Source organism: Heloderma suspectum, chromosome 13 (assembly GCF_057233095.1).
Source record: "Heloderma suspectum isolate Gila_16-S chromosome 13, 16-S_ref, whole genome shotgun sequence".
Taxonomy (NCBI): Eukaryota; Metazoa; Chordata; class Lepidosauria; order Squamata; family Helodermatidae; genus Heloderma; species Heloderma suspectum.
Window position 1 is genome coordinate 4229288 of NC_139470.1, and position 14519 is coordinate 4243806.

Consider the following 14519-nt stretch of genomic DNA (forward strand, 5'->3'; position numbering starts at 1 on the left):
CATTTTAAAATCCAAGCCCCCCTTTTCTTTTTTATATTTTGCCTTCTAGTCAAATGGATGGGATCCTAATGACATGTTTCGATACAATGAAGAAAACTACGGTGTAGTGTCAACTTACGACAGCAGTTTATCTTCTTACACGTAAGTTGCAATATCTGCTGTGATTTTTATATTGGTTACTCTTAGTGATTTCAATATTAGTTCCTCCAGTACCTTCACCTGCTAGGGTGGAGGTGGGTGAGGGGAGAGCAGCTATGGGTTATGTACTTTCTCTCCCCTCACTTCTTGGGGAATGGTGGTCAAAAATTGAATTCTAAATTTTGGACAGCTACCCCTGTACCCTTGATGCACATTAATCAAAACAGAAAGTTCTTTTAAGAGGCTGGGATGAAGGCTTATAGAAAAAGGTCGATTCTTCTGCCAGAATCCTTGGTAACAGATCCTGTTTTCTATAATTGGCATCTCACAAATTAGTCTGGTTAGCATGAAACTTATTGTGTCTTGTGCTCTGTGTATTCTGGATTGTACCCCAATGTTTTAGTTGGCTTTGCTCTTGGCAATTGTCCAACAGGTACAGGAGATAGGTTAATCCAAGTAGTATAAATCCCAATGCAATTACCTCTTCCACATGGGAGTGTCTTTAAAAAAACAATAGTGCAGGGCTTCTAGGGCCAAAGAGTTTTTTACAGACAAGACAACATAGACAGGATTTCATGAAGGTAATGGGTTGGAAACCCATTAACCGACACAATTAAACTGTCACATCATCATCAGTTGATTCCTCTGATGCAGAGAATTTACCACTTTAACAGTTAGGAATATTTTTCTCGAAGGGAATCTAGATGTAAAATCAATATTGTTCATTCTCTTTTTTTCTTTTAGGGTACCCCTAGAAAGAGATAACTCAGAAGAATTTTTAAAACGGGAAGCCAGAGCAACCCAGTTAGCAGAAGAAATTGAATCAAGTGCTCAGTACAAAGCTCGAGCTGCTTTGGAAAATGATGACCGGTCAGAAGAAGAAAAATACACGGCTGTTCAGAGAAGTGCGAACGAGCGAGAGGGCCATGGTACGACACCCAGGTATGTGAGAGAGGGAAAATGAAATGTTTATTGCATTATCACATCTTATAAAATTATCTGTTGCTTGAGATTCAGTTGGTGTGTGATAACAAAATTACTTGCAATTTTTGTGTGTTTTGTGGGAAACCAAAAGTTTTCTACACTCTACAAACGCTTTTCTCAGTGTGAAAACCATTTTTTCCCTGTGAATTTTTCCTTGGCCGCATGATTGGACGTTCCGTCTTCTGCCTATAGAGTGGAACGACTTTGAGAGATCAGTGGACTGGTCTGTTATAGTTGAGAAGGATAATGCATGTTACTGGACATTTTTCCACTACATGATTAAGGTCCTGGATTGCTATTGCTGTATTTGAAATTATTGGGCTGTCTTTTGTATAACGTATTAAATAGGCATATTCAACCCCCATCATTCCCAATCAGCTGACCATTGCTGTGCTGGCTGGGCAGATGGGAGTTGTAGTTCATCACATCTGGAGGATGCCAGGTTGGAGTAGGCTGTTATATTGCTCACACTGTCTGTATTTATTGGACATGCATTAGTGTGTGTATATGATGTTTTGATGCTATAGTACTGAGAAATGATACATTCTGAATGTTGTGTTTTTTTAAAAGTCAAATATCTTTTATCTACCAATACCTTTCGGAACTGCCATTAAATCTTTTAATTGTTGTGGGCTCTGCAGTGTAATTTTTGTTGTTGCTTGGAAATTGTTGCTCCTCTCCTGATTTGAAGCAATGGGTGAACATAAATTGTTTGCCTTGTACATTTTTTGAACAACTGACATCTTGCATTAAAAGATGTGCTCCCCTCGTTCCTGAACATTTCATAGTTTCCCTGCCTATAATCTTGCCTTTAAACATAGTGGAACATAGAATTCAGCACTTGGCATAATTAGCATAATGTATCCTCTTCTTGCCCCCCACTCTTCAGGGAGAACAAGTACATTCCACCTGGACAGCGGAATAGAGATGTTCTTTCCTGGGGAACTGGAAGGCAGAATTCACCAAGGATGGGTCAGTCTGGATCAGGCCCACCGATTTCAAGATCTGGGTCTCACTCATCAGACTACAGTTCTAATTCTGGACCAGACCAAAGAGTAGTTAATGGAGGCAAGTATCCATCATAACTTAAATAAGCAAGCCTTTGTAGAGAGAGCTTGTTATTGCTGGATTCCTGTGGTAGTTGCACTTTGAAATAATTTTTCCTCATGCATCCTACAAATAAATATAAATAATCTAAAATTGGTTGTATTGAGTTGGGCCCATTCTGATTTTTAGAACGTGTGCAGAATCACCTTCCAGCACAGAATCCAGCTCTCTTTTGAAGACAGCAAGTGGCTCTCTGTGCCCAGAAAGGTGATTCTCTAACCACCTTCAACACTGTAGTCCCCATGAAGTCAGTGAAAGTAGCCAGCAAAGTCTTCTGTTTAGTCCTTGCAAAGTGTTGAAATGCAGATGAATCTGATGGAAGGAAAAGCAGTCCAGCAGTCCTCCCTCTGAGTATTACATGCCTCGTAAACCCGCTATCTGACACTTTCTGCAACATCCTCAGGAGTACGGGCAGCTGTCTGTATTATACTGGGAACCAATTTCTTATGAATGCATCAACAATTGCACCAGCTTGATTGAGCAGCTCAGGGTTTTTTTTGTTATGACTTCCAAAATTGGCATGAAGAAATCTTAACACAGCAGTCCACTAAAGCAATACAGTGCATTTTACTGTGTTGGCAGATGCCCTGGGAGCTCTTTGGAGCCAAGTGCCAGGGTATAAATTTCTCTAAATAGATGACACACACAAGTGTGGAGCTGGGGAGAGGAGGCCTGGACTATGCAATGATTTAAGGTAAGTGGCGTTGACGGCGTGTATGAGCTGCAGCTGGCCAAAAATAAAAGATAGCTATGTTGCATCTGCAAAATAAAAGGAGAGACTTGCAGTTCACCAAGCACTGCTGTTGCAAAAAGAGAGGAGCTTCAGCAGGACTAATACAGATGAACAGAGCATGTACTCAGCAGTGCACGCTGGGCTGCACCCACAGCCTTTTGTCCTTTTTGTTGCTTCCTACATGCCATGGAAGATCAAAGGCCTTGCATTTTCAAAGGGATGCTGGCTTGGGTTTGGAAATAATGCCCTCTGGAGGACCTACCGCTGTCGCCCAAGGGCCAGCAGGACTAAGTCGAGGCTTGCGGCCCAATTTCCTGTATCACTAAAATTCTGAATGACCCCATTATTGAAAGGGCTCAATAGAAGCAATGTCAGACGCTGAACACAGCTCTCTTTGTTAAGGGATTTCTGTCATTTTCACTTGTCTTTACATTTGGAAGTGGTAGATCCAGCGGTTGTTGTGCTCCGCCTGCTTAATGAATCTTCTGGTAGCTGCTTGTGCCTTCATGTCAAATGGTTGCTGTGCCAAGTAACATGTATTATGGTGCACTCCTTTTACACTGGGCAATTTGGTGCAGATATGCTTGACCTGTTAAGGGGAGGATTGGCCACATGTCTAGGCCTTCCTGGCCACCCAGGCATCATATGCAGCTATCTGTGATATGGCGCAGGCGGCATAAGTGGGGCCTGCTCTATGCATACTGTCTGACTGATTTACACTTCATTGTCTCTTCTGTGGTAGTGTTCACAGATCCTGCATTTAACCCACTGGGGGAAGCTCCAGTTGATGACTGTATTCTTTATAATCTGATCTGTCCTAGAATGAGGGTGGAATAGCTTTTCAGAACTTAATTTTGTTGTTTGTATGAGCCCTGTAGAACTCCCCAATGGGTTAAAAAAAAAAGTATGAGAAATCATTTTTGTCATTTTTACTCCCCCCCCTGTTTTTCCCCCATAATTTTTTTTCTTTAGTTTTTATGCTTTCCTTCATATCATTTGTTCTGTCAGGTGTTCCCTGGCCATCGCCTTGCCCATCTCCTTCCTCTCGCCCACCTTCTCGCTACCAGTCAGGTCCCAACTCTCTTTCATCTCGGGCAGCCACCCCTACAAGGCCGCCCTCCAGGCCCCTCTCGCGGCCCTCCAGGCCCCCGTCTCACCCCTCTGCTCATGGCTCTCCAGCTCCTGTCTCTACTAAACGCATTTCTTCAGAAGGTACAAATACCACAATTTTGTTTGTTCATGAGTTTTCGTTTGTCTTTTGTGTTCCCCCCCCCTTCCTCTTGTGAGTTATAGTTAAAAGTTGTTCTCTTCATTACTGAGCCTATAATTTGTACACTTTAAAATGTTGTTTTTGGCTTTATTATCTGGCTATTTTTGTAAACCTTTTTTGTTTTTGTTTTTAAGGGAAAACTTCACAAGAACTGTATCCTAACATGGTGTTCTTTTCCTCAGGGTGTGAGAATAAACTCATCTTCCTAGCACTGCTTTCGTGCCTCGCAGAGCCCATGTAAATGTAACAGTTGTGATATAGTTTAACTACGGTTGTGGGATCACATGCTCTCCCCTACTGCTTGTTGGCAATAACCATGGTTAAGGGTTATGCTGGCACTGCCACTAACCCTGCTCAGTGGTAATTAGGCTTTATTTTTAACCAGGGTTTGAAGCTGGTTTCAGATCCCTGGTTAAAAACAAACCTTTATTTATACTGACTGTACACCACCTTGGGAAAACTTGATTTTGAAAGGCACCACAGATATCCTTGAAATAAAATAAAACAAATAAAATTTAAGGCTGGTGCCAGTGTAGCCATCAGCCATTATTCAGACCATTGGGGGAATGTTGTGCACTAGATCGGAAGATGTGGGTGCAGGGAGGTATGATGTCCTGAAGCCTGCTCCTGATCCCATAACCCTTAGGCGTTTGGAGTGCTTACATCTACAGAGTCTCACAGTGGCTGGTGATGGAGAATTTTGCCCAGGATACTGCCTTTATAGTAGTGCATAAATCAGTTAAAAAAAAAAAAAAGTCCTGTTCAAATGGCACCCTTTGCAGAGTCCTCCTTACAGACAGTTGTGTTGTTGGAGACTGATTAGAATGGGTTGGAACTGTGTTTATGACTTCAGTGTAAGTTTTCTGAATCTGTTCGGTTGAAGAATGTTAATTCTGTCTTGGGGGAGTGGGGAACATGTGCTGAACTTTTCAGGTGCGGCTAATTTACATATTTTAGTTGCATGCAATGAACTGATGAACCTGGGGGATACCAAACCATTTAGCGGTGAATATTGTGTTCACTCTAAAACACTGTGACACATGTAAACTCTGAGGCAATTCTTAAAATGTGTCTGATGTATAGGGACTTCGAAATTGTGGACACAGAAAACAATAAACTTAAGCTTTTTATTTGCTTCCTTAATTTGCATGTTTTGCCATTACATTTTATTTATTATATTTTTAAACTGCCGAACAACCTAAGTTCTCCAACTTCTCTACCACTAAAAGAGCTAGAAAAGCCATGCCCAAATTGCTGCCCCCTAGAGGCGATGGACTACAACTCCCATTGTCCTCAACCAATGGCCATGCTGGCTGGGGAAGATGGGAGTTGTAGACCAACACTTCTGGTGGGCAGCAGGCTGGGGAAAGCTGGGATGGGATAGAATGTCCCAAAACGGTCAGGTTTGGATTTTGTGGGATTTTAGCAAGAGCTTATGGGACGTAGCAGCCAAGACAAAATTCTCAGCTGTCTTTGTGTAATGTGCAGATCTTTCATTTTGTTTTAATGTGGCATGTATATACAGAAGATATTTCTGGTGGATTGTGTCCTAACCTGGCATCTTGTGTAGTTTCATAATTTGTTTTTGCACTTTCATGATGAGCTCTATAAATATGTAGAGCCCTGGGTTTTTTTTTTAAAAAAGGTATGACTAGTGAAGACCTAATATGATGATGCAGCTAAACTCTGATTGCATTGCTGAAATGTGGTTGAGAAAAGGGGATTTTATGGGGCGTTCACAGTTTAGGGTGTGTGTGTGTTGCTTTTTCCAGGACCTCCACGGATGTCTCCCAAGGCACAACGTCACCCTCGAGGCCACAGAGTTTCTGCGGGGAGGGGAATGATTTCAAGTGGCTTAGAATTTGTCTCTCACAATGTGCCCGGGGAAGCTGCGACATCTTCATCAGCTCGAGGCAGCCCATCAGGTGGGACATGGTCATCAGTGGTTATAGGAGGTAAGTAAAGCTCAGCTTTTCCCAGAAAGTTACCTTTGTGGAGTTTACTGTTAATATAATCCTGTGTTTCTAGGTCACAAAGCAGGGGTGTTGAACCTCCTCCAGCCTCAGGGTCTAATTCAATTTTGGGGAAGCTCTCAGGGCTGCTTTCTAGTGGTGAGTGGGGCTGAAGGCAGGGAATGGGGCCAAAGGCAAAAGGGGGCAGGGGCAAAATGCCAGTTTAGCTTAAACCTAGTAGCTGAGCCTTAATCTAACCTTAGGAGAGGCATTTCAGCATTTTAGAATGGGGAAAGTAACTGCGCAAAAGCTGGGAAACCACCAAACTATAGGGGGAGAGGGGGTGAGGTCTGGGGAAGAAGGTGTGACCATCTGGGGAATCTTGGAGGACCAGATTTGGCCCTTGGGCATAAGGTTTCAACACCCCTGCCACAGGCATGCTAATTTCAGGTACAAGGTGAATGGTAGGTGTTGATTAATCCTGGTTATTTATTTTGCATGGCTTGAAACCAAAGGTCATGATTGTTTGAGGTGGTGGAACTGGATTATCATTTAAAGCAGCAGATGTGGTGTTTCTCCCTGCCACCTTCAGTGGACAGTCTTCACCACTGGAATACTTTCCTGCCCAGAGATGAGGCAGGGTGGTTGGAGCTCTCAGGTGCTTTTGGCTGTTTTGGTCCTCTTACTGGCTGCAATCTGTATGTTTGTCTTTCTCTGGATTGATGGCCAGGTTGTTCTTCTTGTGCTGTTGCAGACATCAGAATTCTTAGGTCTAGATAGAAACCCGTTCCTGGTTCCTCTCTTACCTCCTCCTTATCCTGTTGTGAGGGTGGCTGGGAAAAAAGAAAAGTCAGAAGGAGCTAGGTGGGTTTCTCATTAGGACTACATTTATCCAAGTACACACACCCAACCCAAAAAGGAGCCATCACCTGGCGCCTCTTTGTTATGTTTACTAAGAAGCTAGGCTCATTCTAGAAAGCTGGGTCTTGGATCTTCTCCTTAGTAAAAGTCAGTGTTGGTGGCGGCGGCAGGGACTGTCCATGGATCCTACTGGTGTGGCTCTGCAGAAGGTCCATCTTCTGTTTCAGTGCCATCCATTACTTAAACTTGCTTTCACAGCAGAGGAAATCTTAGTACTGTATCCTAGAACATACGTTACAAGAAAGACTTCTTGCTGTGGGAGGGAAGCTGCATCACAAAAATCTGGGGAATTTCCTAGGAAGGGAAATGGGGTTTTGCTAACAGTTTTATAAGCTCAATGCAGACATGGTGTTAGGTTTCACTTTTATTAGTGCCAAACAGCTGTGGAGCATTGCAATGGGGTGTCTTTTCTTTGGTTCCTAGTTACTAGGTCGTCTCCTAAAGCACACAGACCCCGGTCTCCAAGGCAGAGCAGCGTTGGAAGTGTGTCCTCTGGGCCAGCTCTGTCTTCTCCCCAAGCTGGCTCTACTCCAGCAGAGTCGGTAGCCGTGCCTGTTCCAGCTGCCTCTCCTACCCCTGCCAGTCCTGCATCCAACAGAGCAGGTACCCCATCTGCTGAAGGTAAAGAGCCCCTTAAAAAAAAAAGCCCCATTCTGAGCCTGAGTGGAAATGCAAAGACATGCAATGATCTAAAAACCATTCCTGTGTTTAAATGGTTGGAGAACAATTCGCCTCCCACATATCTATTTTTATGCATTAGGATTGCTCATCATATGTATTAAATTTTCTATTTTGTGTGTGGGAATCTTTACACAGGGGAGAAAGCTGATAGTTCTACAGGAATCTACATAATTTTCTGAATGGCTGTTCAAAAAATATTTATAGATACTTAATAAGCAGGAAAAAGTTGTTGTTTGTTTTTTGTTTGTTTCCAGACAAGCCCCTCTGACCTTATTTCAACTTGACTGATTAGGATTTGAATACATCATTCAGATTGCCCTCCTGCATGAAGAAACAATAGTAATTTGATTTGCGGAGCCCCTTAACAAAATGTCTAGAATGAAAAAATGGCTCTTTGAAAGTTTCTTTAGGCCCAGGAGATTGTCTTCTTTTCTTCCTAAGAAATGGGAAAGAGGATAATATCCCCTGTAGGGCAAAAGTGTTTGTGTAGGAATTTTGCAGGCTTTCAGCTTGCATGGAAATCCTCAAAATTACCCTTTTCTCTCTCCCTATCTGCTTGTTGCTGTCTAGAATTATTAGAATTCTATCTAAACAAAACCTCCAGAAGGCTGTTTTGTGTGTGCAGCTAATATTGTGTTTGCTTCCCTTCCTAGCTAAAGATTCAAGGCTGCAGGACCAGAGGCAGAGTTCTTCTCCTGCTGGAACCAAGGAACATCTAAAGCCAAGTGAAATGTCTCCTAGTTTTAGCAAATCCGAATGCAAAGGTAGGATTCTCTAAAGGTATTTTCAGGGACTTAGGAGTAGCACCATTACAAATAGGTTATAAATAGCTTATTCTGTGACAGTCCTATTGACTTAAATAAGATGCATCTGCAGGAATAGCTGAGAGTGAGTGAACTGTAGAATTAGTAGAGTCAGCTTTATGAGACAGAGAGAAGATCTTTGCTAAGGGCATTTGCAGTGTGAAGAGGAGGAAATATTCTTTCAAGTGTTCATCAGAATTAACTTCTCATATGCTTGCACTGAGTGTGTTTAAAACTTTGTTTCACTAAGCTTATTTGGACGTTTTAGGCTCACTTGAAGTGCCGTGTTTGTGATATGTAGTTCTTGGCCTAAAACCAGTAGTGTTAGCTTCTCCTACTTAGTGGCTCATCAATTTCTTGGCTTGCAGTGAAACTGCAGCTGTAAATGCATCCTGTGGAGTTCCTCAGTTCCTTGGCATGTGGCACAATAAAAGACACCGTGCCCCTTACACTTTACCTCGTCCCAGTCCAAGGGCATCACCTCAGCTTTATAGGTAGGAGAAGGTGTGAGCAGGTGCACTAAAATAGCGCCTTGGATAATGAGAGGATCCCCCTACCAATCTTTGGGCTATTGAAAGAAAGTCTTCCTGTCACGTTTACTCAGGTATTGCTTGTTTGGAAGGAGTTTGTGATGATTTCTGGACAGGTGGGGGAAAGCTCCTTTCTCTAAGGCAAAGTGGAAATAAGTATTAACATGGAGTTTGTGTACCACAGCCATAGCCAGGGGTTCACAATTCTTGTCTCAGGGGTTCACAATTCTTGTCTGGGCTTGGTAGCCAAGCCAAACATTTTGATTGCGAGGACCCTGCCATCCCCATGTCCTTCACGTGTGAAGTCAGGGACAAACCCTTGCTCCCCTTCCCAGCTCCAAGTTTGGTGCTGGAAAGGCTTGTGGACGGTTACTAGTTTAGCCCTGTATCACCAAGGCTATGTGAATGCCTTGCAGCCTTCCTCCAACCAACCCTTGACATTGGGCAGTGGGCTGGGTTCAACTGTACAAAGGCCAGGTTGATCCCTGCCTTCCTCTGCAGCTCTAAGATTAGGAGGAACACTGAGGATGGCCATACATTGCAGTGGCAATTGAAAATGTATAAGGCCAGCCATGTTCCTTTCTCTTGTGCCCTTATGGCAGGAGCACAGGCAACTGGCAATATTGCTGGTCCCAGGCATCCTCCCCCTCCCCCTGCAAACTAGAAGCGCTCTTTCAGTGCACAAAATGTTTTTATGCAGCTCCTGTTTCTCCGAGGAGATGTTGTTTTGGTGGTGATGGTGGGACAATAATGGTAAATGTCAAATTTGAACCTCACTTCTTCTAAATATCTTTTAAAAAACCTTACCCACTTCATGCATCTGATGAAGGCTGTTGCCTCTGAAAGCTTATATCACAAAAGGGCTTGGGTTTGGAGTAGAGCAAGAGTCTCTAATGCACTGCAGCCATATTCCCCAACCTACTGCCCTCCAGGTGCGCCCTACAACTCCCATCATCCCCAACCATCATGGGCATTTGTAGTCCAGCACTTCTGGAGGGTGTCAGGTTCGGGAGGCTGCACTACAGGCGTGAGTCATGTTGAGCACTGAACTAGAGGTGCCTGCAGGAAGAACCACATTCTCCTTGAGTTCCAAATGTGCCTGCATGTACAAAAGGGAGCAACCGTCTTATGCACCTGGCTCCTTAGCTGTTGGCTATCCAGTGCAGGTAGAACTAGAACATGGTATATATGAACACGATGCATAGGCATCAGGACGATATTTGAATTCTTTGGGCTACCATAGAGATGTGGGGGACATAGCATGAAGCCCTCAAATATCTCTGTACACACAATGGGGGTGGAAGCTTAGTTCACAGTTTGCTCTGTTCCTCTGTTGCTCCAGCTGCTTGATCCCCCCTTGGGCCTCTTGGGTTGTGATTGGATTACAGTTTCCACTGAAGACTTTTCAGGATTTTTTTTCACTGAGCTGAGGCAGCACTCCAAATTTGGGGTCATTGTATTGGGACTAATGTGTCAGCTTAGTTCTGATTTCCTCCAAAATCTGTGCTGGCTCCATGTCATCTATCAATTGTAACACTATTTATATTGTCTGACAGGGGTTTCTCCAGCTGTTCTAGAACATAGAAAACAAATTGATGATTTGAAGAAGTTCAAGAATGATTTTAGGGTAAGTGCTGTTGCTACTTTGTTGTTAAGGGAAGTCGTCGCTAATAAGACGATACAAACGCAACCCAAAAGTTAGTGGCTCGTTCCTTCCTTCCTTCCGTCCGTCCGTCCATCCGTCTGTCTTTTTTTTTTAATGCACGGGGGACTTGAATGCATTCCTGACCAGAGGCATGATCCAGCTAAAATTTAGCATGTTTACATCCCTTTTGTTTCAGTGGGAGAGTTGAGCAAATGCCTCAGTATCCCATATTAAAATCAGTGGGACTTTGAAAATGCTTAATTCTAGCTGCTTTGTGCCCCGTTTTCCTTTCACTTTCTCTTAAGTACTTTGACATAGCTGTAAAGCAGTGTTCCTCAACCTGGTGCCCTCCAGATATTTTGGACTACAGCTCCTAGCATGTCCTAGCCAGCACATTTGGTGGGTACGAGGTTGGGGAAGACTTCTGTGAAGATTTAAAGAAATATTAGCATAGGGCTGAGGGGGGTATAGAAGGAGGGGACATACTTGTACTGGTTGTGTGGGAATGCCCTGAAGTCATAGAATCATAGAATAGTAGGGTTGGAAGGGGCCTACAAGGCCATCGAGTCCAACCCCCTGCTCAATGCAGGAATCCAAGTCAGAGCATCCCTGACAGATGGCTGTCCAGCCTTGTCTTGAAGGCCTCCAGTGTGGGAGAGCCCACCACCTCCCCACTGTTGTATTGCTCTTACAGTCAGGAAGTTTTTCCTGATGTTCAGCCGGAATCTGGCTTCCTGTAACTTGAGCCCATGATTCCGTGTCCTGCACTCTGGGATGATCAAGAAGAGATCCTGGCCTTCTCCTCTGTGACAACCTTTCAAGTACTTGAAGAGTGCTATCATATCTCCCCTCAGTCTTCTCTTCTCAAGGCTAAACATGCCCAGTTCTTTCAGTCTCTCTTCATAGGGCTTTGTTTCCAGTCCCCTGATCATCTTTGTTGCCCTCCTCTGAACCCTCTCCAGTTTGTCTGCATCCTTCTTAAAGTGTGGTGCCCAGAACTGGACAACAGTACTCCAGATGAGGCCTAACCAGTGCTGAGTAGAGGGGAACTAGTACTTCCCGGGCTTTGGAAGCGATGCTTCTATGAATGCAGCCCAAAATAGCATTGGCCTTTTTTGCAGCCACATCACATTGTTGGCTCGTATTCAGCTTGTGTTCGACAACAATTCCAAGATCCTTCTCGCTTGTAGTGTAGTTGAGCCACGTATCCCCCATCTTGTAACTGCATTTGGTTTCTTTTTCCTAGGTGCAGAACTTGGCATTTGTCCCTATTAAATGTCATTCTGTTGTTTTCTGCCCAGAGCTCCAGGCTATCCAGATCACTTTGAAGTGATCTGAGCCCTGCGGTACCCCACTCGTTACCTCTCCCCAGTTTGAGAAGGTCCCATTGATAAGCACTCTTTGAGTCCGATTCTGTAGCCAACTGTGGATCCACCGGATCGTTGTTTCATCTAGCCCACTTTGAGCTAGTTTGCTCATCAGGAGATCATGGGGCACTTTGTCGAAAGCTTTGCTGAAGTCGAGGTATATGATGTCTACAGCATTCCCACGGTCTACAAGGGAGGTGACTTGATCAAAAAATGAGATCAGATTTGTCTGGCAGGACTTGTTTTTGACAAATCCATGTTGGCTTCGAGTAATCACGGCATTGTTGTCAAGGTGCTTCCAGATGGATTGCTTTATGATCTGCTCCAGAATTTTCCCAGGGATTGATGTCAGACTGACTGGTCTGTAGTTCCCAGGTTCCTCCTTTTTACCCTTTTTGAAGATAGGGACAACGTTAGCCCTCCTCCAGTCATCTGGCACTTCCCCCGTCCTCCATGATTTCTCAAAGAGAATAGACAGCGGTTCTGAGAGTTCTTCTGCCAGTTCCTTTATGACTCTGTGTCTGCACCCTTTTGATTTCCTGTAGTTAGAAGGGGGCAACCTTTGTTACTCTGGTCCTAGGGCATACTTGGGTAGATACGAATTTAAAGCAGGTTAAGCATTCACACTGGCTGGGTTCACACAGTGCCAACCCACACTGATGGTTGAATATGGGTTGAACTTTGGGTTGTTGTTGAACCATGGGTTGCTGTGTTATGTGAACCCAGCTGCACTAATAAACCCTGTTTTGTTAACCATGAACAACCCATGAAGAGAATCCATTGTTGGTTGTTGGGTTGTGAACTGTGAGTTGTTCATAGTTAACAAACCACATGGTTTGTTAGTGCAGCGGGGTTCACACAACACAACAACCCATGGTTCAATGACAGCTCATATTCAACCTTGAACGTGGGTTGTCTCCTAACTTTGCTAGGAGACTTAATTGTTGTGTAGTTTTACAATACTTTTAATTTGCTTGGAAGTGCTTGCTTTTCAAGGCACCTTACGTGCCAGTGCCTCGTTGGGTCTTCTGCGCTTAGCCCTTGCATCTTAGAGCCGTTCCTCACATAACAAGGCAGCAAATCCAAGTTTGCCACCAGGTGTACTCTTCACAAAGAGCTGCATCCAATTCTAGCTTTCTGATGAACATACATGCACGATGCAGGCATTTCCAGACTTGTGTGAGCCCCACTCGCCCATTACACTTTTAGAGGTACACATAAGGTTTGTTTGGGGTCATGCATACCATAAAAAGAAGAGGCCATAATGTTCCAGGACTTTGGAATGTTGTCAGGAACCTGTTTGTCCCAAGTATCTACCTTTTTCTTTTTTTTTAGTGACTTGGGTCCAGTCTTTAAAAATAACTCTATATTTTATGCTCTGTGCATGGCAGCATGTCCGATATCATTCTGATTTTAGGAAATGGAACACAATTTATTTCAAGATGTGGTCTGTGCGAAATGGTTTGTAAAATGCCTGATTGTAGACTGGGGTGGTCAACACATGTATCCTGCCGCCCCCTTGTGTGCTGCTCTGTCGAATTCAGTGGCAAATCCCTCTCCATCACTAAAAAAACCCCAGCCGTTCTTAATCCTACGGAGTGCTAAAGGGTCAAATTTAGTTAGTCCTGAAGCTAAATTTAACCCTTTTAGCATTCTGTAGCCACTACAAAGTGCTAAAAGAGTAAAATTTAACTTGGGAACTAGGTAAATTTAATATTTTTTGTGCCTTCTCTCTGTCATAGGTCAGGAAGTACTTGCTTAAAGTATATATTTTATTTTCCCCCTCTCCCCCCCCCCCCCCAGTTACAGCCAAGTTCCACCCCAGAAGCAGTGGAACAGCTGCTAAGCAAAAACAGAGATGGTGAAAAATCCAGAGATGTGCCTAAGGAGAAGGCTGACTCCAGCTGTAAAGACTCTGTAGTTGAAACTGGCAGCAATGCCACCTCAACCAGTGGCAGCAGCAAGCCCAACAGTCCCAGTATTTCGCCAACTAGCAGCAACACTGAGCAGAAGCGAGGGCCCGAAGTGACCTCGCAGGGTGTGCAGACCTCTGGCCCTGGAGCAAAACAAGAGAAAGAGGAGAAAGAAGAGAAAAAGGACACCACTGAGTAAGTAATCCTGGCTGCACAACTCTTACTCCAATTTGACAGTGCCTTGTGGAGGGAACAGTTTTCAGGAAGACCCAACAATACTTGGCATTTTCTTCTGTACTCAGGGCTTCTAAATATTGTATTATCTGGTGGGAGGGCAGCATGTGGAAGAAAATGAGTTGTCTTGCTTAGAAATACTAGTTTATACATCAGTGGTTGGAGAGGGAATACTATTTTTTTCGTGCCAGTCTTTCTTCTTGTGCTTCTTCAGCTGGAATTTTCACACTTCCACAGACAG

At 43.9% G+C, this 14519-nt stretch overlaps 1 protein-coding gene across 10 annotated transcripts in view; it reads left to right on the forward strand.

Moving 5' to 3' along the window:
• Positions 1-14519, forward strand: part of ATXN2 (ataxin 2) — a 66269-nt gene that overhangs the window by 33257 nt on the left and 18493 nt on the right. For 4 of the 10 annotated variants that reach the window (XM_084820086.1, XM_084820087.1, XM_084820082.1 and 1 more), the window contains exons 8-16: positions 50-141; positions 883-1080; positions 2012-2190; positions 3971-4174; positions 6005-6187; positions 7529-7726; positions 8440-8550; positions 10676-10746; positions 13935-14239. In XM_084820086.1, the coding sequence (XP_084676212.1) occupies positions 50-141; positions 883-1080; positions 2012-2190; positions 3971-4174; positions 6005-6187; positions 7529-7726; positions 8440-8550; positions 10676-10746; positions 13935-14239 (1541 nt within the window). The remainder of the gene's footprint in view (positions 1-49; positions 142-882; positions 1081-2011; positions 2191-3970; positions 4175-6004; positions 6188-7528; positions 7727-8439; positions 8551-10675; positions 10747-13934; positions 14240-14519) is intronic. The other 6 variants (XM_084820091.1, XM_084820090.1, XM_084820084.1 and 3 more) reach the window with 5 other exon arrangements.